The sequence below is a fragment of the Phlebotomus argentipes genome, unplaced genomic scaffold (assembly GCF_947086385.1).
Source record: "Phlebotomus argentipes unplaced genomic scaffold, Phlebotomus argentipes genome assembly contig_32, whole genome shotgun sequence".
In the NCBI taxonomy this organism is placed as follows: Eukaryota; Metazoa; Arthropoda; class Insecta; order Diptera; family Psychodidae; genus Phlebotomus; species Phlebotomus argentipes.
The window spans coordinates 995,550-1,022,439 of record NW_026776187.1 but is presented as its reverse complement, the minus strand read 5'-3'; the positions used below and the strand labels follow the sequence as shown (position 1 = coordinate 1,022,439).

Genomic DNA, 26,890 nt, shown 5'->3' with positions numbered 1-26,890 from the left:
CGAGGACATCACGTGAAGCACACTCTTCCAATCCAGCGGCTCTTCCTCGGCGAAGAAGCCCCGCACCGAAAACACTCGCAAAAGTCGCCAATTGCATTAATCCAATTGCGATGCCACACATTTTATGCTCGCGCGGGTGTTTATGGGTCAAGGCGAGCCTGCAAAAACTTAACACTTCCTCGTGATTAACTTTTAAAATATTTATTCTTCTCTCTATACTTTAGTAAGATAATTAATATTGTTATTTATCGTTTTTTTTCTCTCTTCGCTCTCTCAACTATTTATCAATTAATAATTACACACGGTTTCGCATTAAATTAATGTGGTACTTTTTGTGTTTTTTTTTTAATGAATAATAATGACAAATCATATTTTCTGCTTTCTTTAAATGAGTTTTCTTGACATTCTTCTCACCTCGTCTCTGTCTTTCCATTTTTTTTTCACCTCAACAGTTCCGATATACTGATAAGCAGTAATTGTGTTGATTTTGGGCGGAATTGCCGTGGATTTTCTTTTTCCAGCTTCAAGAACAATTTCCTTTCTTTATAAAAAAAAACCTAATAAATATCCAAGCAGGGATTCTATTTACATGCACTTGTACTTTCGAAACGTGTGCAATAAGCTTTCATTTAGTAGATTTTGGCAGCCTGAATTTAACATTTGCTGGTTGTTATCATCCAATTGGTGATGATTTCCGTTTTTCTCTGTTTAATGTCTTCCATCCCTTCATTCAATATTCAATAAATATTTACAATTATAACGCGATTCAGATTTTATAATCATTAGTACTTCATTTTCATTTCCATCATCATCTCTCTCTCTATAATACTTTCTCACATAAAATCTACTCTCGAATCCCTTCAACGTTCAGTTTTCCTCTTCTTTTCCACTATTTTATATGACACAAAAATGACAAGGAGACATTAAAAGTAAACTAAAATGATTTTATACTCTTAATATAATATCGTTAATATGGTTTTACCGCGTATTTTATTTAGATTTTACTTAAAGTTTCTGTAGCAAAGGCACTTTTTGTAGTATTGTTTTGGCCCTCTCTCAATTTTTTTTTTCTTCGATTAAACTTACTCATTACATTGTTTTCTTACTTCCATTGCTGTACTGATTTTTCTCAAGTTAATTGTTCAATCATATCTAAATTTCTTCTGCACTTCCTTTCTTATGGATTCTAAAGAAGAGAATTTTATAACAATTAATAATACAAGAACCCATCACGCACTAAAATGAAACTGATAAAGATAGTTGGTTAAAAACAAAAAGAAAAAATCTGCATTACAAATGAGACGAATAAAAATGATCTCTTCCTCCACGACAAAGGTGTGAAAATCGCTTGTAATATGCACACGATGATTAGGGATGCTTGCAAATTTATCTGTCACTGGAAGTCCTAAAGTTTTCACGCAGCTTAAATTTAATGATCGAGAAATGACGAAAAAAAAAACATGCTTCGCACAGAATTTGGGATCAATGAAATTGTACGGATTTGTAAAAACAGACTGATTTTCATCAATTCTGTGCGATTTCATCTCAATAATTGTCTCTCTCTCTGGTGTACATAATCTGACCTTTCACAATATGTTTATATAAAAAAGTATTGGCTTGATTTTTACAAAGGCCTTGTAAAATTGGCAGGGAAGAGACCTTTTTCACTAGAATTCTCCTTCATGCCCATCAGCCAGCCTTCCTCCTGAAAAAGGACAAACAGAAGAACGTCAGGATGATGATTTTACCACAGAAAGCTTTGATACGAAATCTCACAGCTTCTAGTGATCTCAATTTAAGGATAAATCAACGAAAATCTCACCTGATCTTCGGGATCATCGTATTCAATTACTCTTATGATGTCACCAACTTCGAAGCTCAATTCATCAGCGTCTTCCTTGATATATCGATATGTGGCTTTCACGCGATAAAGAGTTCCTGGCGGAAGATCCGTGGCTGTTTGATCTGAAGACACACGAGAATGAGTGAAGAAATTTCATTACTTCGTCCAGAAATCACTCAATTGAGTGTGTAAAATATCGCTTATGGCTAGAGATATGTACATATAAGCACGAGCAAATTGAGTACGTGAAAGACAATTGTAAATTATATAAGTAGAGTGTTGATTGTTAAAACTATTTCTCGTGTTATTGCTTCAATTAATCAATTAGTGCAGCGGCAATCATTTTGAAAATCAGGTTAATTTCATAGGGATGATCATGCCAAAAGATAAAAAAGGGGCGCTACAGAAGGAAAAAAGAAAATATATATGATAGAAAAGTGCAGGAATTTGTACACATTCTTCGAGGATTCTCTCTTTCCTCCACGCGCGCGCGACTTCCTTCGCAGACTTGCACTGTCTCAATCCCCCCAAACAAAAGTCTCTTCAGAGAATGTGTGATCTTTGGATGATTCTTTACCTGCAGCACTGGCAGCTGCAGCCGCATCCTCTTTAACCTTCTCCACATTCCCATTCACAGTTTCAATTGCATCCGCGGCATCGGCGGTTACCGCCGCGGACCTCGTCTTGCCACTCTTCTCCTCAGTCGACGCCGGCGCCACTGCGTCACTCGCCACATTGGCGTTCAACGCGTTCGCCTCACTGTCCTCAATCACCGTCGCCGCCGCCGCCCGGATGGCCTCCGTGTTCTGATACGAAGGCTCCTCGGCGCTGCCCTGAGCGCTCTCTGCCTTCTTCCCACTCAGCGTCGGCGAGGGCGGACTTTCGCGCGCCTCCCGGTGACTGTCCGCCGGCACTTCTTCCGCCCCGACACTCGCTGGAGAGGACGCTAGAAGAAGAGAACAACACAATCGAATTCACACATCTCAAAGGGCGTCTCTTCCTCTCTCCAGCATCGCCACACTTCCTCCTCCTCTCCGTGCCCGCCCAAATGCTTCTCTGTGCCCAGAAATTCACCACGCCGCCAAGAGAGGTTCGCATGGTTAACACATAAAGTAACAACAATGTCTGTTAAACAATAAAGGTAAATAGAGAAAAAAATAAAACCCAAAAAAAGAAGAACTTAATAAACAGCCAATTGAACAATGAATTTAGTTGTTATGCAAAAATGGGGCCAAAGAAGTAACATTATTAAAACAAATTAAGAGGTAAATAAATGAGTGTCAATTTCACTGTCATTTCAATGAATTTCTGTAAATTATTGTCGTCATTTTTTTTTCTTTCTTTCTCTCTCTCTTCTCAATTGTTAATAACCATCAAGAAGCACAATTTCGCTCATATTAAATTGTTTTTATCTGTTGTTATGAGCATGAAATATTTTCTTGCCAGCTTTCCATTCAACACTATTCTCAAGATTTTTCTGAGGAAGAAGATAAATAGCCCAAAAGTTGAAATAGAAGTCAAATATGAAAAAAAGTCTTAAATTAAGATCTCAAAACTACAATTATTGCTTTTAAGATCTGTTTTACTTTGTTATGTGAGGAAAACTACTGAACTTTATTTGTGTCTTCGTTCTCAATGGTGTTCTAATTGAAAATCAATTGAAAAGACTAACAAACGGACACAAACAGTGAGATTATCAATACACATTTGTTAAGAGCACTTTGGATTCTCCCTATCGAGCTGAAATTCCATAAAGAATTCATCATTTCTATCGTGGTGAAAACAAAATAAGTTTTATATACAAGGTTTTTTTTTCTTCTCTCCTCTAAAAGCTATGGTGAAACGGTGAATCTCCTCTAATAATTGACTTGTAACAGTGTTGCATGGGAAGACCAATGTGAATAAATTTTCTCTACCTTTTTCACAGACAACGAGGATGGCAGAATTTCAATACTTACGACTATTGGCATTGGCAGAACCATTCGTGATTGTTGTATTTGGATAGCTATTGTTGCTGATTGCCGGCGTTGAATTCACCATTCCCTTGATTGTCGGCTGCTGTGGACTGGACGGAGTGGAATTGACTGCGAAAGAGGAGGCAATTGGATCAATTAGATCTCAAGAGAAGGAGGACTTTTGTGCGGAAAATCTTCTCACCAACTGCCTTCTTGAGGGTGTAAGATCCGCGCTGTGAGTCTGTCGCCAATTTATCAACAATAGCTTCCAATTCTGCATAAATCTGTTGTGAATGAACAGAGACAAGATTGTCAATTAGGAAGTGGATATTGAGGTGTAATGTAATTTATTGTGTGTCTTCTCTGCTGCCATTCGTGCTTTCTTTCCAATGTGCGAGACATAATTTGTGATAGACGATCTCTGTATTTACCGAATCACGAGGTTACCATGCACGATATCTAAATATTTATCTCCCCATTGACTGACTCTACATTTTGTGTGAAGCATTTGAACACACACAAACCATTTTTTAGCCATATCTTTGGGAAAAATAATTCATTGTTCATGTCATTGCTAGATAAAATATCTTATTATATAGAGGACTTTCACAGTGTGTCAACAGAGAAGAAATCATCGGATATATCAACTCACCTTGTTGGTTTCATTGTGGAACACTTGTTCGGAAGCAAAGAGTGTTTGTAGATTTGTGACGAGGAACAGAATTCGAGAATCGTGCAGAGCCGGAAGTTCATCATGGAGTTCTGAATTCAGCAATTCATACGTGCGTCGCGCCTCCTCGAGCTGCTCTCGTCCCTTTGTCACCTTCACGTCATCCTTGCGCTTGGCGGCATTCGCCTGCAAGTTCTGGAACGAATGCCTCTGGCTGTCGTAGTCAATCAGCTTCCTGTTGCGCTTCTCGATCTTCTTCTTCATCTCAGGAAATTGCGCCGTGTACGTATTGAGTGGTATCAGCACCTGATCGCCCAGTTTGTGCGAGAAGTCCTGCCACAGCACCTCAATTGCCGCCACCTGAGCGCGCAGCGCCTCTGAGCCCGCCCATTGGTTCTCATAAACATCGCATATGGCATCCATCAGGGTCTTCGATGCAGTCTGGACAGCTGAAAATGCCAAAGGACACTCAATACACGCTCACATCACCGTAATTACAATCAACTCTGTACCTCGAATGCATCGTATGTAATTGTTGAATTCCTTCTGCAGTCGATTGGCATTAGTTTGCTGCCGGTTGAAGTTTGTTAAATGCTCATCAAAAATATCATCAGCCGTCCGGTCGACTTTTCCCAAGTTCTGGAGAATCTGCAAAGAGGGAAGAAAGGTCGTTTATGACTGAATCAGATAAGAAATAACAATCAGACCGTCTTATATAATGCCATTGGAAACTTATAGGAACACACACATGAAAATAGGAATCAAATTAGATCCATTCAATGATTTTCAAAACGTCAAGAACTTCCGAAGGAATTTAACCATATAATTTCCTGGACAAGTTGAACTCAAGTCGAAAGTAATGTGCACGTCTCATCATTAAGTTAAAGAACCCATAATTTCTACTCATTTTGAGATCTTCAATAGTGCTTGATTTACCAAAAGTGAGAGTCTGTCGAGAGATTGCAATCATTTCAATGGATCACAAAACAGAAATCACGAGTGAAAATGTATGGGCGCCTTGAGGAAATCACACAATGTACAAAACACTACAATTCTCCCCCCTCATCAAAATGTAAATCGGAACGTCTTCATTCGCAATCATTTGGACACATGTTTCCCGATTGGCTTCTTATTATATCAATTTTATGTTCATTCGCCAATATAACACATTGGAAAAATATACACAATCGAGTGAAAATTCACACACAGATGCCCGCGACCAAACATGATTCTCATTCTTTTGCCCCATATTTCTGCCTCAAGTTGTTGGTCAATTTCCTGGTCTATTTAAAGAATTGAGCAGATCGAGTTTTACATCTCTTAAGTTGTGTGTCAACCCAATGAAGAAAAAAATAAACGCACAACGGACGGATTTTCATTGCGAGGCACCTTTCACATCATCATCACGCCCAGCCAACGCCACACAAGTCGCGCGTTTGTGTGTGGCGTTGGCTAAAATCTGCACAACAATGCCCGCATCAACATCCTGATTCTGCACCAGTGATTAATAATCGCACTCTTCAGATTTGCCGGCAGCAATCTCTTCACGCACAGCTCAATGTCTGCGTCCCACTGCAGGGATTTTCGTGCTGTACGCCGAGCCAAAAACAGGTGAATGACCATATATTATGGTGAGCCACATATAAGTGAAATAAATTGCCACGATGATGATGGCACTTGCACAGTTAAATGGGCGTCAGCACAATATGTTTATATTAAATTGAATTTCACTCACATATAGAGAAATTTCATGAAAATTTCTTCCTCAAACACTCACGCAAAATCATGTTTTTCCCTCTCCCTCTCTCCCTTTCTATTACAACTGCTCATTAACATGAAACCCAGAAAATTTCTCACACACATTTTACACCATTTCTCATGTAGAGACTGTGTGTGATGGGCTCACAATCTCAAAAGGCCCGCATGAGATCCTCTTGAAATTCTTTTCGCTCAATTTAACCCACTAAACACATTTTACATTTATACCGTAATATATTTTTCCCAGATTATCCTTCGGCAACAATCATTGTGAAATACTATACTTAAGGTCAAAAAATCATCCGCATTATTTCAATACATCATCCCACTTAGAGTCCAAAAATATCCTCTTCAAATGTTAGATAACAAGAGAAATTTTCCTATTAACATATATCAAATTTAATATATGGATGACTTTACTTCCTACTTAGCATATCAATATGGCATTTTGTCTCCACAAGCATTCCTTCACCCAAAACCTCATGATGACAAAACACTTTATTTCAGAGTTTTAATACAGAATAAGTGTTAAAAAATTGTTTGCCATCTCTCGGCGATCCATTCAATAATTGCGGCACAATTCCCCAACAGCGCCAAATCGTGGTATGATAATTTGGTGTGATTTATAAAATACAGGTAAAGTACTACTTAGGCTAAAATACATTCACACAAAGTGAGAACACACCAATGAAAAATAAACAAATTGACTGGCGTCCCAGATTTCACTTGCCAACAGCCAAATTCCGGTCAGCGGCGTCAGACATTTTTCCTCCTTTCCATCTTTCGTGGCTTCAAATACACCTGAAAGCCGCATTTCAATTTGCCACGCTTTGCATGCGAGAGAAAAAAACAGCATTTTGCAGAAGACATTATTGTCTCTTTTTGGCAAATTCAATTTAACTTGCGCGCTCTTGACTTGCAATCAAGTTTGTGGTCAATTGAGAGGCAAGAAAGAAAAAAGATGTCGCATTGTCTTCCTCAACTCTACTAACGGATTGAAAAGTCAAACCAAACATACACTCACACATCTTTTCCAACTTCCTTCCCATCTTTTCCCACCTCCGCACACGCTCAACCAATTTTATAGAGAAGCTTTTCACATGAATGGCAAAGTGACGGCGACAGAGGAAGTCGCGCAAAGTCACAATGCATTTAATCTCCCTTTGCAAAAATATACACAAATGAATCAGCGCTATCATATCTGTTCTCTCTTCATTGCTTCTTCCACCACCCACACAAGCAGCACCACACAGAGGCCTCAAATTACATATCAAATAGCAAAATATTCACGCTGAGAGAGCCACAACGAAAAAATGATTACCAGTATCATTCGTCAGCATGAGGGTTAATCAGCCGGAGTTGCGTCGCGTCTTGCCACCAAACATGTTCTCTCCTCAACATGCTAATTTGCCTAATGCGTCTGGACTCTGGAGTCATCATTTCAATTTAATTACATTAGGCGGGGATTTTAGAGAAGAAATGTGAGAAGATAAGTTATGTTTTCTCTAAATAGTGCCGATTGTGGGGCAGATTTTGCATGATAATGAAATCATTAACAACAATTGGTGCACGTTTACGCCCACATTCCATGCAACATTTGTATGAAATTCTATTTCATCTTATCACAACTGAAGCAGTTGGATGTTTGATGAATGAAAAACTGCGTAAAAGTTGTTGAAATTGAAGTTTCGGAAACATATAGTTTCAATGAATGTATTTCTGTTTGATCAGACAGAGAAACCTTTTTATTTTCCGATCTTAACTAACTTAAATCCAGATTATTTAACACCTGAAAACATCCCAATTGCAAAACATGAAAATGCTCTTTTTTATATGCAGTGCGCGCACTTGTGTGTATATTGGAGTTGAAAGAAGAAGAAAGTCTGTAAATTTACCATGAATTGAAGTACAAGTCTTGTAAAATTTCCATATACATTCCCTCTTATCGGTCAAGAGGACTGAGGAGAAAGAGCTTCGCGCCAGTCCGGCTTTCAGAGAAAGTCACTCGCGGAGAATCTTTTACCTTCATACCACTTTTTACTGCATTGTCAAAGCAATATTTCATGTTTGTTGTTCAATTTCAACCATTCGCTAGCATAAAACGGGTTATAAGACAAACAACACCATTTAAAAGAAGAAAAGAAAAACCTCTTTTCCCTCCTTTCTGGCCTTCCATTAAGAAGCCAGAGATAAACTTGCATTCTTGCAAGACTTCTATAAGAGTTTACCTGTCGTCGAAAATCAATTCATCATCAAGCACATATGTTTTTTTTTTGTTCCTTCTTTCAAGCCACCTTGCCTAGACTCAGTGAAAATAAGAGAGCAGGAAAACAATAAACCACAGTCTTGTGAATTGTGTCACGCATATTTTCCTCCATTATAATTTTTTTAAGCGTATAAGAAATACACAATGTCGCTATGAAATTGCACATAAAATTAATTGAGTCTCACATAAAATTGCAAGATGAATGTAACTAAATATGCGTCAAATTAAATTCGCAATCAATTTAACGCAATGTGATTTAACTGAAATTTTATTAAAAAAAAAATTCCCTCTTTTTGATCTTTAATTGTAATTGATAGATGTTTATTGCTAGAATAATTACTCACTAAGAAAAATTGTCACTATTTTTCGCTCGATTAAGCATGAAACACTCAGATGTACATTTAACAATTCCTCACTGAATATACGAATTGCGCGTATGTTCAATGGAGAATCTGTCTGAAATTCTGCCCCGACACAGTTTCAGTTACAGCACTTTTATATCTAATTTAACTCCTAAACTTTTGTGGCTTTTGTCAAGGTTTATTGTATACATAAAGTATTGCTTGACAAAAAAATAAACAAAACGTAAAATTAACCTACGTATTAAGTGACTAATTTAAGTTTTTCATCATGCATTTCACATTCAAGTACTACAAGCACAGCGATGAGACGTGAACAGAGCGTCAAAATGGCAACAATATATTTGAAATGTGTGTTACGCAACACCATAAACAACAGAAATATCAAGTGGAAGGAATTATGCCACAAGTGATGGTTCAACTCCATTTGGCAATTGTACCAAACACCGGTTCTAAAGTAAAATCACAGATTTTAGCGCACATTTAGTGTGCAATGAGAAGTTATTCACATTTTTGGATTTCGCAAAAGCTGCGAACATCGTGATATTTGTCACTTTGTGTGAATTATCTCAAATTGTATAAATTTGAGAGTGTTTTTCTGCTCAATTAGCAATGTCGACTTAAGCTTGACCCGACTGAATTATACTTCTTTTAAATAGGTATTCAATGACAGGCCGTATTTTGATGTCTTCTTCATCTCAAGCATTAGAAAATTGTGAGTCAGATTTCGCTGTAGAAGATTTACGATGAAGAATAGTGTGATGAAAATTAATACAGAAAAGTTTCCTCCTGCGAAATTTCTCTTTCATCATTCATTACACGCTTCTCTCCACTCTCACTCATTTCCCAATACAACATACAACATCTCTAAATAAATTTGATCCACGAGACTCAAGTGCATGGTGTTCTCAAAGCATGAGAAAGACGCATGAGTTCTTCGGTCTAAAGACGTCCCAATGGATGACTAAAAATACCGCGGCAAGTGTTCTAGAATTAAAATACTACACAGGAGTGAGACACCGAAAGTGGGATGACACATGAGGGAAAATAAGAAGGATCCGTCTCACGTAAAATAAGTGAGACAGAGAAAAGAAGTGAATTGGGTAGAAATCACTTAATAAAAGTATTGCGGAAAATTTTCCTCTCTCACAAATTGCTTCACAGCTAGAAAAGTTGTTTTTGTGTGTGGAAAGATGTGGAATAGAATTGAATTTTCTCTGCATCTCATTCATCTCGACATGTACTTATTTACTCACGAGGCACAGTGATAAATTTCAAGGTGACTCTCAAATGTAAGATAAGATGAGCAATGGTGAATTGCGAAAGGAGTATTGCTGCTGAGAAAAGTGGAAAAGAAGAACACATTTTACGCACACGATAATGACTTTTTCACTTCGGAGAGTTGCTAATTTCATTTTTGACTCCACAATACAATATATTGAGCACGAGGAGAGTCAGAGGAAAAAATATCTTCATGACAAAACACACCCATTTTCAGAGGCTCTTCTTCTCTTCACTCTCTCAATTTATGTCTCCCACTCGCGCAATATGTGAACTTTTCGTTAGATCACGACTCTTAAGTTGAAAGATAAAATTCACGCCTCAGACAAAATATTAGGTGAAATAATGGCAAACTTCCCTTGAATTTTCAACAGTATAATTCACTCGTTGTGCCACAAGAAATTGATGCCATTGTTGTGACTGATTCATCTAACTTTACAGACACACCGTGTTTTCACTTCATAGAGAGACGTCGAATAATATGTTTCACACAGCAAAAGACCTCCATATAAAATAATGCTTATTATTTTGTATAATTTTAATTTTGTGGGAAAAGAGAGAAATAAAAACCTTGCATAAAATGCACTTTAAATTTGTGTTTTTGGCTATGACGGAGAATTAAATAGTTAATTTGAGATATTTTATGTCGATTTCCGCGATACTTTGCTGTCTGCAAAGTATAACTGAGTAATTGCCGATAGCGCCGCGTTTAGCATTAAAATCGGCGCTGTCTGCTTAACTGTAGCACAGAAGCACGAAAGCTCCAAAGCGCTAGAGCAAAAAAGGGTCTTAGAGCGAGTGCCCTAGAGAGAAGTCCCCGCTCGAAAAAAGTCCTTCAACTGTTATAAAGGTTGAGTCTGTTCGGCGTGTAAAAGATGCACAATTTGTGGGTAACCAAGGCATATTTTATGCTATGCCACAATGGCATTAAGTAGAATTAAATAATCTCTCGAAATTCTTCTGTCTTTCCTGCACTACTATTATATACAGCGTACATAAGAGAAAACGTTTTGGTATTTGCATAGAAAAAAAAATTTACATTTCCCAGGAAGAATTTTAATTTATGCATACTTATTAATATTTCTGTCTGGGAATGGAAATTCTTTGCTTAACACACTTTCATTCCTTCAAAGTGCGATAGACACACTCATATATTGTCAAAATATGAAAATTTATGCTAAAATGTGACTAACTTCGGGTAAATACTGCTCTGGCAACACCATTGCTCACTATTTGAGTATTACTTTTCAATTAATATCAGGGGAAATCATCTTATTTCCTATTGATAAAGCAATATCTTGTGAATTTGAGAAAATTTCAATGAAATTCAGCAATATTTAGAAGATGAAGGTGAATTTCGTTACCTTTACATTGAAGGGTTGCCATATGACATACATATGGAATTGAATGCTGCCCCACTTTGGGGCTATTGTCATAAACATTTCACTTTCATTTTCCTTTTTGGGATTCGACACAGCAAAACGATGGAATATCTTTCTTCCATCACAGTGAAATTGTCTCTCAAAAAAAAAAAAGTTAAGTTCAGCAACTCAGCGGTTATCACAATATGATAATAATGCAATAAGTTCCCATTAATAATTACAGCGAGACAGAGTTCGTTCCTAATCCAATTGCCAACAATATATTGAAGTTCAATAAACCGCGAGAGTGATAGACAGAGCAAATATCAAGAATGTGTCTTACATTAAAAAACCTACATGTGGTGACAAATTCCCAGCACACACACTCACAATCTCATCTTCATGTACCATTCTAACTTAATTTACTTTGACCTCTTTTAATATGCTTCTTCTGTGGCTGGCTGCATTGCATAACTAAAACAAACGGCAAAAAGCCTATTTATAGCCTGGCAGCGAGCAATGAGTGAATTATTATTGTGTTCATCGTTTTTTCCTCTATCGCTTTTTTCCACCTTCTTTTTGCTCATCCGTGCGATTGTTGAAAGAAAAAAAGATGCAGAAAATGTAAAGGAGAGAAGCGATGGAAAAACGCACCACCGCAAAACAATATGAGATAATAATTGAATACCTGTGAGAAACTCATGAGCGACAAGAAATCTGCGGTATTTTTATATATTCTTATCATCATCATTAGCGTTTAATTTATCGCTAAAAGTTCTTTCTCTTTATAAAGGCAATAACAATTATTAATAATTCACGCTACATACAATATTTTACTGTACTGAACGAAACATCGATGTTCACGTGCAATCTTCTGGAATCAACTCGTTTTATTAGAAAGTATACACGCAGTCTTAATTTGGTTAAATTTGCAGTGCCGCGAGGAGGAGAAAAAACAGCAACAGAATATTTATCAGAATAGCATGGAAAAAAAAATACACCAGGAAACCGTGTTCTATATTTTATGCCGCATTCATTACAAGTGAAATTCCTCATTCAATTATATTTCTCTGATAACATAAGACGTGAGTTTTAAAGAATTATTCAACTTTCTCTCCAAACCCACCTCAATTGCAATCTCAAGGATAATCTCATTAATTATTTCACTTCACGTCAATTTTCTAAGTAATTTCCAGCTATACAAAAACACTCTTTTTATGCAATTTCTTCTCCATACTCATTTGTGCGGTATTACAGACTGAACACGTTGCATTTCTCAATGGTTTTTACACCCCTTTAATTCACTGGAAAAGACTAGAAAGGTTTGTAAAAAAAAAAAACTTATTAATCGCTAATATTTAAAAGTATACAATTTGTAGTCAAGCAAAAAGAGCAAAGCTTTCAGAGCTGATGTGGAAAAACCACAAAAAAAAACATTGTGTAGAACTTCTCTCTCATCACGTAATCGACCTCGTGGTGAGTCAAGAAAATTGAATCTCAGGAAAATTGATTGAAAACTCACGCGACAACCACGTGACTTCACATTGCGAACAATTTTATCAGTGATTCTCATTCTCAATGTGTCTCTCTGGCGGACTTTATCAGCACTTTCAGCTTCTGTTTGCAACCATCACAAGTGAAGAAGATGAAAAAAAGCCACACGAACAACATTCCGTAGATTTGTTCGTATTCAATAGCATTTCATTGTCTTTCTGCACCATAAATGGACATTCATAGCATTTCAGGATATATTGACATCTCATAATAACACACTTTTCGATTGCCGAAGCCAAAATTGTCGCCCACTGTCATCGAAATCCTCCTCATTTGTCTATCACAAATTTTCATGCCTCAAGACGTGGGACTCAACTTCTGAAAAATATTATTTTGTTCGCCTTTGTGTGTCTCTTTGGGCACCAATGGCAAATGAAGCGAGCAAAAAACTCCTTAAGTTTGTGTAGTATAAAAGTAAAACAAGTTTTTTTCCTCCTCCTCCTCCTCTCGACATCACTGAATCTCGCAGGCGAGAAAGAGTGAAAAAGTGACTAATTTAGTTAGTGAAATTGATCATAGGTATGAGAAAGTGTAAAACTATATCTGTGATTTTCACAAATAGCCGAGAGAGAAAAAATGTCGAGAGATATCAACATTTTAATCACAAGTTAATGTTTAGGTGCTGTTTTCTCTCATTGTTTGATACCACGATGGAAGATAACGAGGCAGGACAAGCAGAGAGAACTCGAGAGATAAGAAAATCCGTGCAATTTGGAGAATATTTGCCTGAAGACGCGTTATCAATTAACACACTTACACACCGCTAAAGAGATTTTTCTTACCCATTTCAACACCCACAGAAGCCAGTGAGATTGTCGTGGGTCCTTGAAAAGTCTCTCTCTCACTCTCTCAATCTAGCATTTGACACTGCTTTGCTCCCCCGTTTTCCCACATTTCCTCACCCTTTCCACCTCTCCAGCAGCCGCCAGTGTGTTTCTTCCACATCTTCTCAGTGTAATTTATGTATAAATTTTCCAATTCAACTAACACACGATGAGAAAAGAGTCACGACGGAGAGGCGAAGCGTCTGTGGGAAAGAGACACAGTCTCTGGCGAGAAAAATGATCAACCTACAGTAATCTGATGACTTCATTCATACCCAATATGCATGCCCCAGAGATTTATAAGTCAAAAACTCCTTTCATTGCCTCCACTCACACTCAACAAGTGATGTCAATATTCAGGCCAGTGGCTCACAACCTTTCCCTCGCAATTCAACATCTCCGCACTCACTAGAAAAGCCTCGCAATTCCCTAATCCTCATTATAGAAGCAAACAATTTCACGTGCTGTGTCGACACACAACTTCCACATTCTTCCATCAGCGCCAGAACCGCATGGAATTGTCATGAAATAAAAATCTTATCTGACAAATCTTAATGAATTCCCGAGCCCACCGTCAGTCAGCGAAGTTGAGAGATGATAAACCCCCGTTTGAGCTTCAGCACCAATTGCTTGTCATTCACTAAAAACACCATAAATACAAGTTATAGTTTTGTCGGTAAGAACCATATAGAGAGGAGCGGCTAATTAATGTAAAAATTCAAATGCTGAGCATTCTTTTGTAAAAGGCGCGATGTGATCTCCTGAATGTCACACATTTTCAAATGGGTCTTGGAAAGAATACTCTCTGGAAAAATCGTCATTTGCACTGCAGAAATTGCTCACAAACATGCATTCAAGATGCATGAACGCTCGTAAGGAGAGAATGTGGGAAGAATCGTCAGCGAGAACAAAATTAATGTGCTTGATTTTAAGTGAATAAAAAATGCTTAAAAAGCATCAATTTCAGTACATTTTCAAGCAACTCAAGCGCTCGCTGTGACAATTATTTGAAGCTTTGGAAGCAATTAAGACACATTTAGAGTTCAAGAATGAGAATTTTCACTCAGAAACACATCAAAATTATCTTTGAATACTCCGTTTTTTTTTATTCTAGATTTTGATTCAATTGTTGAATGGAAAAATACTAATTTTCCACGTTTCGTGTGAGTGTTATCAAAAATGGTTCACCCTGCAAAAAGTGTGCGTTCTCCAAAGGCAAAAAAAACCCTAAAGTCATTGTGTTATCAAGCCCTGAACACTTTAGCTGCGGATTCACGTAATCTAGGGCTCTCGATGGCCAGACTAGAGGGAATTTAGCTTGAGAATTCGAGTGATCTCTGGTATTGTTGCATTTCCAATTTTCTCGAACGGAATTGGAATTCACTTAAGTGCCGCTTGGAGAAGAGAAGATTGTTGGAAAATTTCCAATTCCCTCCTCTGAATCAGCGAGAGAAACTCTCCTTTCATTGGATTTGTCGAGTGATTTTTCGAGGTGTGAATAAGAAGGAATTTTTCAACTCTCTGGGATCCAACATAATCTCTGCGTCGACTTTGAAATACTTTCGTCACTTGGACAAAAACTGATTAGATATCTCGCATTTTTGCTCTGTCTCCTCACTTCGGCCATTCCTCAACTTGAGAGACTATTAATTTCCTTCGAGACTTCGGCGCGGGCATCGCTATTTATACGCACATCAGCCGGCCAACACTCGGGATGTCTGGCTGATGATTGGGGGCATTTTTGGCCATCCCAGTTTGCAATGATCCCCAAAATCTCTCGCTCTCTCCACAGATGCTTTCTTCGCCAGTTTCTTCTTCTGTGTCTCTTCAGGGGGGCACTTTTTCTCACAGTCTCTCTCCTCTATTGCTTTACACACATTTCTGAGGAGGTCAACAGCTTCGAGTTCTGCATTCCACGTTGCTTCCTCTCACTCTTTCACACACACACACACTCACACTCGCCTGTCCCTGCATGCCATCATCGTCTCTGCACTCCTCCAGAGCGTCTCCAATTGGGAGCTCCCGGCGGCTGCAGTCCCGATGGAGCGCCCCAAATGTCCACCGGGGATTTATTACGGGCCACAGCCGCTCGGGCAGGGTGAAAATTGTTATTCTTGGAGAAGAGCTGCGCTATTTATAACCACCCACAGTGGACACGACAAACATCATCGGAATTTCTGGCCTCATCTCACTCTCTGCACACTCACGCACACTTCTCATCGTGTCCTGCCGCCCCCTCGCGCGCCCCCCGCTCATTCCACGACGCCCCACAAGCGGAAACGCGCCCGGGCGCGCCCCCATTTTCAGCAATCCCACACACACACGGTGTCAATTGGCTGGTAATTGCATTATAAACGGCTTTTCTTTTCCCACTTACCTTTTCTTTAGCACGACCTGCGTGTTTTTGTACGGACTTTGCTAACAACACACCTTTACTTTCAGCCATTTTCGCACCGACTGACAACTCCACGAAAACCACTCGCTGACGCGACTCGCCGATGGTGAATATATCCACAAGTTGGTGGATTTCTGTGGGGAGAAACCGAGGCGCGCGTCGGAGCAATTTCCCAGGCGGCGTCTCTGAAACTTTGCAGAGTTAAATCTTTAATGCATTTTGGGCATTTGGAATTGAAATTGAAAAATTTACTGAAGTCTTCCAGGAAAAAGACCGCTTTGAATCACAATTTGAAAATCGTTTATTTCTGAATTCTCCAAATACATTTCATTTACTGGCAAAATTCGCATGACAAAATGCAAAAAAAAATTTTATAAATCAATTCTGAATTTTTACAAGGATAGAATCTTTTCTTCTTTCAGTACATCTCCTCATCTTCATTCGAATATTCCTCGTCAGATTCAACAATCACAGTTTGATCTCTAATCTCCACTTTGCGCTCCTTCAAGATGCACTCCAATTCCTCAAGAGTCGTTGAATATTCTTTTAAAACGAACGATATGATTTTCTGGAGTGGAATCTCGACTTTCAATTCGTCACAATCGAATTCTCTGTCCATCCTGGCTCGATGTTCCATCAAATTGATATGATACATGGCAAGATCACCGATCTTCTGCTCCTTGGAACGCTGGTCGAAGGGGAAATCACATTCCATCACGACTTCGTACGTTTTCACCACCGCTTCTCGATTGTAGTTCAGAATATCGTCAGCCTCAACTTCCGTCGAAGACTCGGTGTTTCGCACAAACACTGCAGCCTGACTGCAACAACCGTGATCTTCGCTGCCTTCCGGAGCTGGGCCAATGCCCTGAATACTGACAGAGTAGTCAGGAAATCTCTGTGCCAGATTTTCCGCCCACTCTCGAAACTGTTCGCGACTCCACTCGAACTTGTGATCGTCATGGCGAAAATTATGGGCAGGAAGACTGGCAAAAAGGACGTTGAAGTCGGAATTTGGAGTCGTGAAGATGGCAATTTGGGGCTTGATAAGGTGAAAAACATTGTAAGGCAGTCGCTCAAGTTCAAGCGGATAGAGATGTTCAATCCTGCGAAAAAAGCAGTGAATAGAGAAGACAAAATCGTGCAATGAGTATTGATAATTACAGTTCAATTGCCACAAAAGCGTCCAAATGCCGCATTTTCTCACTGAAGACATCGACACTGCCACGAAGAACTTCCACGTGAAAAGGATGCTCCCTTTTATCAATGAAGTCGTGATTGATTGGCTGCGCTCGGAAGCGGTTATTCTTCAGCAAATCCTCATCGATGTCGACCTGTGAATGGCAGAGAAAACGTATCTGAAGATTAAACAGCTCGTGCAAATATTCTCTTCAGGTCATCAAGTTCTCAGAAGACATTGTGAAACGACTTATCAATGAAACCACAAGTTTAAAATTCATACACAACTCTCTGTATTTCTTCAATTAATCTGCCTTTCCAGTGTCAACCAGAACTTCTTGGGCTTGCGGTGGATAAAGGTATCCAAAGCAGCGGCGAGTTCCCGACTGATGGGCATTTTGGCTCGCCACTGATAAATTTGGCTAAAGACGTTCACCATGCCAAAGCGCGAAAGGCGCAGGAAGGCCGCAATTGCCGCTTCTTGAACACTGTGACTCTCTATGCTCTCCAGCACGCAGGCGAACACCCTGTGATACTCTGCCATGTCATCCTTGTTAGAGAAAGCCTTCACGATGCACGAGATGCTGTCCACAAGCGTGACGATCTGGCCATTCCGAGGCTCTTGATCAGTCAGAAGCAGCACATCGTTGAGACATGGGATGAGATGCTTGTGCACAAGAGACGTCTTCGCCCATTTGACGCCCATTCGCTTGGCCAAGAGCGTGAAAGCGTGCGTGACGTGACGGTAATTCCCTTCCCTCACACGATCCATGAGTATTCCGATCGTCTCATCCGCCGATGGTCTTCCAGGCTCGCACTTGTACGTCGTCTGAAGAAGGTAGAAGAGCTCCTTCTTCTTGAACTCCGGATTCTCCGTCTCGGCATTGGAAAGTGGCGGCAAATGCGCCAGACAACACTTCAATGCCAGAAGGAGTGTTTCTGTGGCCTCAAAGCCTTCTGAAGGCACAGGAAGAGCATCAGGAAACGCCTTCAACACCATGAAGATCAGCGGCGGCGCTTTGTGATGGAAGTAGTAGAGACACTTGAAGATGAACAGCCGCACAGAGAGTCTTCCGTGTTTCTCACCAAACTGCAGATCCATCAGAGCGATCAGCAAGTAAGTAATGTTGACCAGGTTCTTCAGCGTCTTCTTCTGCGCCGTTAGCGTGAACATTCGCCTCTCTAGCGAGTGCAGGAATCGCCGCAGGAAGCCTTCAGGATAATACTTGCCGACAGAATGGCAAAAGATGATCATCTGCTGATGCGTCTTGGGCATGAGCGGAGCCACGCTGCCGAACGGATTGAACATCATGTGATCTGAAGATTCTTCTGTGATTCCCGCCACTGCTTCAAAGATAATGTCCTCCTTTGGTGCTAAAGCCATCATTTTCTCAACGGATTTCCCGAGTTCAGCCGAAATCCACTCCAATTGCAAGTATTCCAGCAAAACTGCTCGGCACTTCTCCACAATTCTCACATCCGGAGGCTTTTTCACCCTCTTCGCCGTGTGTCGATGGACAAAACTCATCACAGAAACTCTGGTTGAGACTGCACGAGGTTCCTGAGTCTGTTCCTTATCACATATTGACTCCTTTTCTGTCACAGAAGGCAATAAATCTTCAGGAAGATCATCGATTGGCTCCAGAAGTTCAGGAATGGCGTAAAACTCCCGAATCTTCTCCAAATCAAACTCCTCCAGAGAATCCTCATCTTGTTCTGGCACTCTTTCCCGCCTAATCCTCTGCAATTTAATCTTCTTCATGGATTTCACGATCACATTGCTCCTCTTTCGCTTAAATGGCACCTTTCTGCTCACTATCCTCTTCCGAATCTTCTCTTCTGCCGGCTCTGGTGGCTCTGCGATGTACGATTCCTCCATTGGCATGTCCAGAGGCGCAGGATTTGCTTCACACTCCTGTGAAATGAGCGGCAAGGGGCAGTGAGAGAAGTCATTCTGGATGTTCTCACGCTTTGTCATCTCCTCAAAGAAGATCTGCTTCACCATGTTCTCACGCTCGAGCAGATATTGACTCTGAACGATGTCGCAAGTGGAATTCCTGAGCATGGCGAACAGTGTTTGTCCCATAGCTGACCACAAGTGCTCAAATTGGAACTGAAGATGCTGCGCATCGTCACCAGGCTTTGGCGAAACTGGCTCAATCTTCATATTCTCCACTTTTACACTCTCTGGCTGGCACTGAATCTTCCTCTTTCTGTACCCAATTATCTTCCGGATGTTGCAGAGATCCGTGAGGGTCTCAGCGTTGCTCTTGCTGCACTCCTGTTCAGTTTCTGTGCACGCATCCCGCGTGGCAGCACGAGGAATTTCAGTGATTAACTCCGGAAGATCAACAATCATTTCGCTGAAGATCTCCTCAAACGACGAGGGAGGAGTGAATTCCGGGAAGAGTGTGGCTGCATCTGCAGTCTTCACCTCCGTATTCGTTGCTCTCGTGATTGTAATCCTCGTTGTCATTGTTCCGGCGTCGCAGAAACTCTTCTCCACTTTCTTGGGACTTTCGGGACTCTCAATACAATTATTGATATTGAAACTCTGTTGTTCCAACAGATCTTCGAGCCTCTGGGCATCTATCAAGACACTTCCATCCTCTCCAGAATCATTATCACTTAAGTCATCAGCTGAAAACTCTTCCTGGAGTTTTCTCTTGGTTCTCTTGAGTTTTTCACTTTTGCCCTTCTTTTCAGACGCTGGAAATTGTTCCAGAACTTCCCTCAACCACGAGAATTCCTCTAAACTACTCCTCAGTGACTTTGCCCGCACGAGCATCTTCTCATCCAGTTCATTGCTCTCCATCTGCATCTGTAAGCTGGTCAGATACTCCCGGACAACACTGCTGAACACTTTCTGGTGACTCCTTGACTCTCCAGCAGCAGATTGTCGCGCCTCCTCAAGCGCCTGATTATGGACGTATTCCATATTGGTTATTTGGTGTCTCTGTGCCTCCGCGAGTGCCCTTGCGCTCTCCAGCTCCTTCTGGATCCTCTGCAGAGCCTCTTCACTCTGTATTCGTTTGTCCCTCTCTTTCGTGTACAATTTGTTACATTTTGAGGCAGTTTTTCGCACAGTTTCCATCACAAATTTCATCTTGGTGTTCTCCTGTTGCGACTCATGCAGGCGCCGCACCAGTGAGTCCGTACTGGCGATGGTTTTAGCCAGAATTTGAGCATCAATTAAGTGATGAGAGGGCGGCACAACGCACGCCACAGCACCCGGCTTTTTCTCCATTCTCAGCCCTGGAAGTGCAATAGCTGAGTAAATATCGACACAACTGCTGGAGTAGTTCATGACGAAGACTTACCAGTAGAGAAAATCACACTAAATAGCTAAAAAGTACACAATTTTCATAAGACACATTTTTATTTTGGCCTTGTATGGCCCGTGTAAACGTTTCTTCTGTGAGGTTAGAACGCCTGACACCCGGACACAGCGATGGCAACACCAAAGAAATTGCCGGGCAAGATCACAACCTCACATTGTGATCATATGAGGAGTTCCTGGAATTTGGCTTTTGTGCAGACAATAAGATCTGAGAAACTCACCAGATAAGCAGTCTCTAGGAATCTGAGACTGCGAAGAACGCGAAAGAAGGACAGATCTGCGCATCCAAAGTCCGCGACCTGCAATTTGAAGAAGCTTGATACTTTCCGGCAATTTGAATTCCGTACGCAATTCACCTTCTTCACTCTCTGCTTCCAGTAGTCATTGCTTAGGAGGTTGATGACGAAGGAATACCTCTGATCTGCAAACAGGGGAAATCGTCAAATTGGGAAGAAACAGGAAAAGTTTGCATTTGTTTACCTGTAAGGATGGGATCGAATTTGATGGAACCATTTGGCCGGAGAAAACTTTTTCCCACATATGGTGGCTCATTGGGGAAGAAACGCCGATCATCCATCGCACAGAGTAGGTTTTAGCTCTAATCACTGCGAATTTACAAGATTAATCACTCCTTAATCACAATGTTTACGTTTTAGAGATTCTGCGCGCCACTGGAATGCGGCGAATGTGACGCCATCGTCTGGGAATATTTGAAATTATGAGTGAAATCGCGTGATTTTTTACGTTCAGCAAACATAAAAAATTTTACTTTTTTACAATGAGTTCTGAGAAGAAATTCACGCTGGCCGAAGTGGCTGAACACAATGACAAGAAGTCTCTGTGGATTGTGATCAACAAAGCAGTGTACGACGTGACGAAGTTCCAATCCGAGGTCAGTTCTGGGAATTCCATATGATCTTGGGAAAGTGATCAGAAAATGTCCTTTCCAGCATCCCGGCGGGGAGGAGATACTCAGGGACATGGCAGGAAAAGATGCCACGGAGGAGTTCGAGGACGTGGGCCACTCCGCCGATGCCAGGAGCATAATGAAGAAGTACAAGATTGGGGAGTTGGCATAGCCAACTCTTCCTGGAGAGTGAAATCTCGTCAATTTCCCAATGAATTTAGCACTCAGTGTCTTATATTGCATAAAGATTTATTGTTCCACAAGTAGTTGCAATAAATGTGATATTTTATGGCACTTTGAGATTCTCACTTCCAGGAGCGCCAGAGGGTTTTCCCATCACCGCCCAGGCTCACCTGGCCAGTGGTGACGAGTTCCAGCGCTTTGGGGAATGCCAGATGCTCAGCACGATGGATGCGCTCTGAGAGGCTATCCACGGTGTCTCCAGGAAGGATTGGCACGCTCTCCTGCGTGATTATGGCACCAGTGTCGACGCCCTCGTCGACGAAGTGGACAGTGCAGCCGGAGACTGTGTCTCCAGCCTCCAGGGCGAGCTTCTGAGCAGCGACTCCCTTGTGACGAGGCAGCAGAGATGGGTGGATGTTGAGCAATCTTCCCTTCCAGGTCCTCACGAAGCCCTCAGACAGAATCCTCATGAATCCCGCCAGGCAGACGAGCTCAATTCCCTGCTCTTGGAGCTTCAGGGACATTGCCTGATCGAAGGCCTCTCGAGTCGGGAAATCACGATGCTGGAGGACAACACTGGGAATGTTCGCCTTCTTGGCTCTCTCCAGTCCAAAGACGCCCTCCTTGTTCGACACCACCAGGCAAATATCACACCAGACGTTCCTCGAAGAGTCCCTGGAGGCGTCAATCAGGGCCTGAAGATTGCTCCCATTGCCAGAAATGAGAACGGCTACTTTACGACGAGGCGTGCTCACGAGATTCTGGAAGAAGTTGATTCTCTCGTGGAAGTTCTCAATGTGCACCTGATTCTCATCACCGCGACGATGCTCAATTGAGCCCAGAAGCGCCAAGCGACGGCCAATCATTCCGTGGCGAAGTTTCTCCAGACTCGATCTGTGCAGGATGAGAGCCAATCCGATGCCGCAGTTGAACGTCCGCAGCATCTCTTCGTTGCTCACGTTGCCAGTCTGGCGAAGCCACGGGAAAACAGCCGGAATGCTGACACTGCTGAAGTCAATCAGAGCCTTCACGTCGTTGGGCAACACCCTCGGGATGTTCTCCACCAATCCTCCGCCCGTGATGTGCGCCATGGCTTTGATTTCACACGCTGCGAGCGCTTCTTGCACTTCCTCCACGTAAATTGCGGTCTCGCGCAGAAATTCCTCGCCATAAGACTTGCCAGTTGCACTGAAAGGCGCTCTGTCGGTCCAGGATTTTCCCAGGCGCTGCAGAATGAAGTGAATAAGGCTGAAACCATTGCTGTGCACGCCAGTCGACGGGAGGCCAATAATCACATCGCCAGGCACGATTTTCTCAATCTTCGGCAGGATATTGTCTCGTTCGACCACACCAAGGGAGAATCCCGCCAAATCATACTCGTCCTCACGGTAAATTCCCGGCATTTCGGCTGTTTCTCCACCAACAAGTGCACTGTCACCTCGCTTGCATCCTTCGCCAACTCCCCGAAGAGTCTGCACGGCTTGCGAGACGTTCAGCCGGCCACAGGCGTAGTAATCCAGGAATGTGAGAGGATGAGCTCCTGTACAGGCGACATCATTAACACACATGGCCACGAGATCGATTCCCACGTTGTAGTGTTGCTTCATTTCCTGGGCGAGTTTCAGTTTCGTGCCCACGCCGTCTGTGCTGAACACCAGGACGGGATCGGTGAACTTCTTTTCCCACTCGTTGAGCCTGAAGAGTGCACCGAAACTCCCCAAACCGCCCAAGACACCACGCTTACTCGTCTCCTTGGCCAGTGGCTTGATTTCCCGCACAAAATCATCTCCCGCCGTGATGTCAACTCCACTAGCACGATAAGTGATGGGTTCAGGAATGTTCTCAGCATCCACAAATGGTGCCTTTGCCCTATTCAGGGCTTCCGTGAAATTATCCACGATCACAGCCTTTTCCGAGCGCTTCTCGATCACACCAATCACTCGTCCATCGCGCTTCGTCAACTCCTGGACAGCTTCACTGTCACCAGCACAGATGACGATCATTCCGATGCCACAATTGAATGTCCTCAGCATTTCACCTTCGCTAACATTCCCGGAAGCGGCGAGCCAACCGAAAACTGGCAGGACTTCAAAGGCACTGCTGTCGATGTGCACAGCCAAGTGCTTGGGAAGGACTCTTGGGATGTTCTCTATGAGACCACCACCTGTGATGTGCGCCAGCGCTTTCACTGCTCGCCTCTGCACCAGAGGAAGCAGCTCAGACACGTAAATCCGCGTCGGGGTGAGGAATTCCTTGCCAAAGTTGCTCCTGGAAGTGCTGAAAGGCGCTTCATCGGTGAACTTCAATCCTTGAATGGTCATGACGCGATTGACCAGACTGAAGCCATTGCTGTGCACTCCAGATGACGGCAATGCAATCACCACATCGCCCGGAACTATGTCCTCCATGCGCGGCAGGATATCGTCATTCTCCACAACTCCCAGACTGTAGCCAGCGAGATCGTACTTCCCCTTCTCGTACAGATAAGGCATCTCGGCTGTCTCCCCGCCCACGAGGGCGCACTTTGCCTCTCTGCACGCCTCAGCCACGCCCTTGACGATCATAGCGGCCTTGGGCACCTCCAGCTGACCGCAGGCGATGTAGTCCAGGAAGACCAGAGGCTCAGCGCCGTTGCACAGCACATCATTCACACACATGGCCACCAAATCCACGCCAATCGTCTCGTAGAGCTGCATCGCCTCGGCTATTTTCAGCTTTGTGCCCACGCCGTCAGTGCCCTGGACGAGAACCGGATCCCTGTAGCGCGTCTCCTGTCCATTCGCACCGCGGCGCGTCACGTCCTGCAGACGAAAGAGGCCGCCAAAGCCGCCCAGACCACCAATCACGCCCGCCCGATTTGTGCCACGCGCCAGTGGCTTGATCCTCTTCACCAGCTCCTCGCCAGCGTCGATGTTCACGCCACTGGCTCTGTACGATGCCCTGAGAGAGAAGAGATAACAGTTAATCCGCGTCTCGCTTTATTCCCTCTCACTTTTACTTGACAATCGCCTTCTGGCCAATATCTCTCCTGAACTGCGCCCCCTCGAATTGGATCACCTCGCAAGCAGCCGTAGCCTCACTCGCTGCCATGGCCAGAGAGCTGCCCAGCGCCACGTTGATCAGCACGCGCCCGCCGTTCGTCTCGAAGCATCCCTCGGCGTTCATCCGCGTGCCGCTGTGGAAGACAATCTTGCCACTCTGCGTCGTCACCTTGTCACAGCCCGTGATCTTGCAGCCCTTCGTTGACGTCTCCGGATAGCCACGGCTGGCCATCACCACGCCCACCGCATGCAGATCCGTCTTCCAGCGGATCTGCACCTCGTTCAGCCTCTCCTCGCAGCACGCCAGCGCGATCTCGTACAGATCGCTGTCCAGCAGTGGCAGAATCACTTGAGTCTCCGGATCGCCAAAGCGGCAGTTGAACTCGAGGGTTCTTGGGCCGTGCGGAGTGAGCATCATGCCAGCATACAAGATTCCTGCGAGACAATTTTTATGGAAAAACAACTTAATATTGATCACATCGACTCTTTCTCTCTTTCTCTCTCTCAGTGAAACTGAGCGATCAGCGTAAACATGATAAGAGGAAAGGGAAAAATGACTTGGGGGTCAACAGGGGCCGATGGGGGCCAGGAAATAACAGAATCCAGTGCACTTCATGACGATAATTTCATCGAGATGATGCAAAATCTCAGTTCACGCTTGCATTTTTAGTCATACCGAAAAGGAGGCAAAAAATTCTGATGTAAATTGAGCTCTTAATGATCTCAAATTTGATTTTCAATCATTCCTCGGAAAATAGTCATTTTTTGGAAGCTCAGAATCCCAATGAAATACAATAAAGAGTTCAATGAGAATTAGGTCGCGCTCTGTAATCTCATAGGCTTATGAAGAAGGCCTTCCGACGCCACTGAACTGCACAATAGGAGTGATTTTCGGGCAGTCTCATTGCCTGATTAAATGTGTCGAGAGGTTCATTGACTCAATTGATGTTCAGCACACTCACCGCAATAGGGAATCCCTTCGTTTCGCAGTCCGGCGACGGCCTTCTGGAGCACATCTCGCGTGATCTCGTCCATTTGCTCGGGCGTCACGAGCGGGCACGGACAGTAGGCGCCCATTCCGCCTGTGTTGGGCCCCATGTCGCCATCTCGCAGGCGCTTGTGGTCCTGCGCGGGCAGCAGGACCTTCACAGTTGTGCTGTCCACGAAGGCCAGCACGGACACTTCCTCGCCCGTGAGCTTCTCCTCGATCACCACCACAGATCCCGCCGCGCCGAACTTCCTGGACGTCAGCATCTCGTCGGCGGCGGCGCAAGCCTCCTCTCGCGACGTTGCCACGACGACACCTTTGCCCGCCGCCAATCCGCTGGCCTTCACCACGAGCGCCTCGAATGGGGCGCCGCGGATGAAGCTCTTCGCCTTCTCGGCGTCCGTGAAGGCTGCGAAGCGAGCCGTTGGAATGTTGTACTTCACCATGAACTTCTTTGCCCACTCCTTGTCCGCCTCGATCTGCGCGCCGGCGCTGCCTGGGCCGAAACACTTAACGCCAGCCGCCCTGAGATCGTCCCCCAGGCCCTTCGCCAGAGGATCCTCGGGCCCCACCATCACGAGATCGATGGCCTTCTCCTGGCACAGTGCCACGATGTCCTCGTGGCGCGTGGAGGAGTTGGTCAAGAGGTGGATTTTGGGGGATTCGGCGAAGCCAGGATTGCCGGGGAGGCAGAAAACGGCCTCCACGCGCGGGCTTTGTGCCAATTTCCAGCAAATGGCATGCTCGCGACCACCGCTGCCGATAACAAGAACACGTTTGTCGCTCATCTAGTCAATTACTCTGCAATCAGCGGGAATAAACACGATCGCGATCACTCAGAGACTGAAAACTCCACAAAAACCCGCTCAACGTGCGACCTTCTCGGCCTCGACGAAAAAAAAAACACAAACTGTTTTTCGCCCACGAGTTGCCAATATGCACCACTGGCGCTGTCGTCGGTGCGCGGCGCTGCTTCCTGTGGCCGT

At 43.1% G+C, this 26,890-nt stretch overlaps 5 protein-coding genes across 7 annotated transcripts; 1 reads left to right on the top strand and 4 right to left on the bottom strand.

Annotated features, from left to right (window-relative positions):
* Positions 1-295: 295 nt before the first annotated feature.
* Positions 296-16,324, bottom strand: LOC132264048 (amphiphysin). 2 transcript variants are annotated; one of them, XM_059764100.1, is made up of 8 exons: positions 16,249-16,324; positions 4,981-5,116; positions 4,451-4,917; positions 4,001-4,082; positions 3,802-3,927; positions 2,421-2,789; positions 1,823-1,965; positions 296-1,705 (listed from the first exon to the last, which is right to left on the bottom strand). In XM_059764100.1, the coding sequence occupies exons 1-8, from the start codon at positions 16,315-16,317 to the stop codon at positions 1,625-1,627; spliced, it is 1,473 nt and encodes a 490-aa protein (XP_059620083.1). In that variant the 5' UTR covers positions 16,318-16,324; the 3' UTR covers positions 296-1,624. The 2 variants fall into 2 exon arrangements, with proteins under 2 accessions (XP_059620083.1, XP_059620084.1); XM_059764101.1 differs by lacking the exon at positions 2,421-2,789.
* Positions 16,325-16,585: 261 nt separating this feature from the next.
* On the bottom strand, positions 16,586-17,726 carry LOC132264228 (small RNA 2'-O-methyltransferase). Its single transcript, XM_059764344.1, has 3 exons — positions 17,712-17,726; positions 17,431-17,600; positions 16,586-17,372 (listed from the first exon to the last, which is right to left on the bottom strand). The coding sequence occupies exons 1-3, from the start codon at positions 17,724-17,726 to the stop codon at positions 16,685-16,687; spliced, it is 873 nt and encodes a 290-aa protein (XP_059620327.1). The 3' UTR covers positions 16,586-16,684.
* Positions 17,708-21,451, bottom strand: LOC132264298 (uncharacterized). Of its 2 annotated transcripts, XM_059764428.1 has the most exons (4): positions 21,266-21,451; positions 21,142-21,206; positions 20,766-21,084; positions 17,708-20,700 (listed from the first exon to the last, which is right to left on the bottom strand). In XM_059764428.1, exon 4 carries the CDS (start codon positions 20,690-20,692, stop codon positions 17,747-17,749), a length of 2,946 nt encoding a protein of 981 aa, XP_059620411.1. In that variant the 5' UTR covers positions 20,693-20,700; positions 20,766-21,084; positions 21,142-21,206; positions 21,266-21,451; the 3' UTR covers positions 17,708-17,746. The 2 variants fall into 2 exon arrangements, with proteins under 2 accessions (XP_059620411.1, XP_059620410.1); XM_059764427.1 differs by having other exon boundaries at positions 20,766-21,206.
* Positions 21,452-21,470: 19 nt separating this feature from the next.
* Positions 21,471-21,918, top strand: LOC132264301 (cytochrome b5-like). Its single transcript, XM_059764430.1, has 2 exons — positions 21,471-21,677; positions 21,736-21,918. Exons 1-2 carry the CDS (start codon positions 21,564-21,566, stop codon positions 21,862-21,864), a joined length of 243 nt encoding a protein of 80 aa, XP_059620413.1. The 5' UTR covers positions 21,471-21,563; the 3' UTR covers positions 21,865-21,918.
* Positions 21,919-21,978: 60 nt separating this feature from the next.
* LOC132264297 (trifunctional purine biosynthetic protein adenosine-3) lies at positions 21,979-26,832 on the bottom strand. Its single transcript, XM_059764426.1, has 3 exons — positions 25,879-26,832; positions 24,874-25,351; positions 21,979-24,815 (listed from the first exon to the last, which is right to left on the bottom strand). Exons 1-3 carry the CDS (start codon positions 26,690-26,692, stop codon positions 21,998-22,000), a joined length of 4,110 nt encoding a protein of 1,369 aa, XP_059620409.1. The 5' UTR covers positions 26,693-26,832; the 3' UTR covers positions 21,979-21,997.
* Positions 26,833-26,890: the final 58 nt, after the last annotated feature.